Here is a 1,056-nt window from a genome sequence, read left to right as displayed (position 1 = left end):
GAAAACGGAGGGCCTGGAACGAAGTTTTCGTCTTTTTTTAGTGACGACCATTTTTCGTCTTTACACAATTTTTCCCGTTTTACAATGTTGGTTATAATCGTGTTTTACTTTTACATTTTTCGCTTGTTACAATTTTATTTACAAATATGGTTACAATGGTGTGCCTTATAATTGTACGTGTAAACTATATCTGCGTGCTAGTGCAGGATTGGAACGTGTTCTCACGTTTCGTTTGGTGCTACGTTCTATTACGACCGAGAGGGTTTTTTCCCTTTTTATTTTCTTTATTATGAGTACTGCAATTATGATTACTATCACTACGATTATAAAATTTTTTATCGGGTATATCGCTTTGATTTTACGTCTTGCCACACCGCGTCGAGGCGAGATGTAAAAGTGCAGCGATATAAGTATAAACAATAATGCGTTGTTTCTCCAATCACCAACTGTGTGCTATATTAATTAAGTCGCGAGCGCCCCACTCCCATCTATTTAGTATATATGTTTATAAATTCATATATGCGCGAGATATTCAGTTTTACTGTGAACAGTGGGAACAGTGCAGGATCGGTGCACGCGGCGTTCGGTTTTTCTTACTGCGGAGTTTTATCATTTATATTGTTTTTGACAAAATCAATGATGTCTCAGCACACCCAACAGTCTCCTGTTGCTAAAGAAAACCCATATCAATTACGACATGAGGAAGTAAGTAACAAACCTGCTTATAACCTATCTAATCTAAAAAGAACTTTATATTTACTTACGTAATTGTTCAAAGTGCGTACTTGCGAGCGGATAACGCAAAAAAATATGGGAAAAATAAATAAATGCTTTGTATTCAAAAGACATATGCGTCGAATTGTTAAAAAAGAATTATTAGAAACATTGTCGGTGAATCGAAAAGTAATTAAAATAAGAAATAAATCATAAACTAAAACTGCATTGCAGTTATAATATATATATATATTTTTTGTTTTAAATATATAAGTATTACATAACGCTGTCTCTCTCTCTCTCTCTATCTCTCTCTCTCTCTCTCTCTCTCTCTCTCTCTCC

At 34.5% G+C, this 1,056-nt stretch overlaps 1 protein-coding gene across 1 annotated transcript in view; it reads left to right on the top strand.

The window, feature by feature from the left end:
* The first annotated feature begins 525 nt into the window (after positions 1–525).
* Positions 526–1,056, top strand: part of LOC116844325 (short-chain dehydrogenase/reductase family 16C member 6-like) — a 53,538-nt gene continuing 53,007 nt past the window's right edge. The window contains exon 1 of the mRNA XM_032815729.1: positions 526–705. Within this exon, the coding sequence (XP_032671620.1) occupies positions 637–705 (69 nt within the window). The 5' untranslated portion in view covers positions 526–636. The remainder of the gene's footprint in view (positions 706–1,056) is intronic.

Source organism: Odontomachus brunneus, unplaced genomic scaffold (assembly GCF_010583005.1).
Source record: "Odontomachus brunneus isolate Ranch 3 - 2012 unplaced genomic scaffold, Obru_v1 Obru_scaffold_003, whole genome shotgun sequence".
NCBI classification, from domain to species: Eukaryota; Metazoa; Arthropoda; class Insecta; order Hymenoptera; family Formicidae; genus Odontomachus; species Odontomachus brunneus.
The sequence above is the reverse complement of the archived record's forward strand: the minus strand, read 5'-3'. Positions and strand labels throughout refer to the sequence as shown.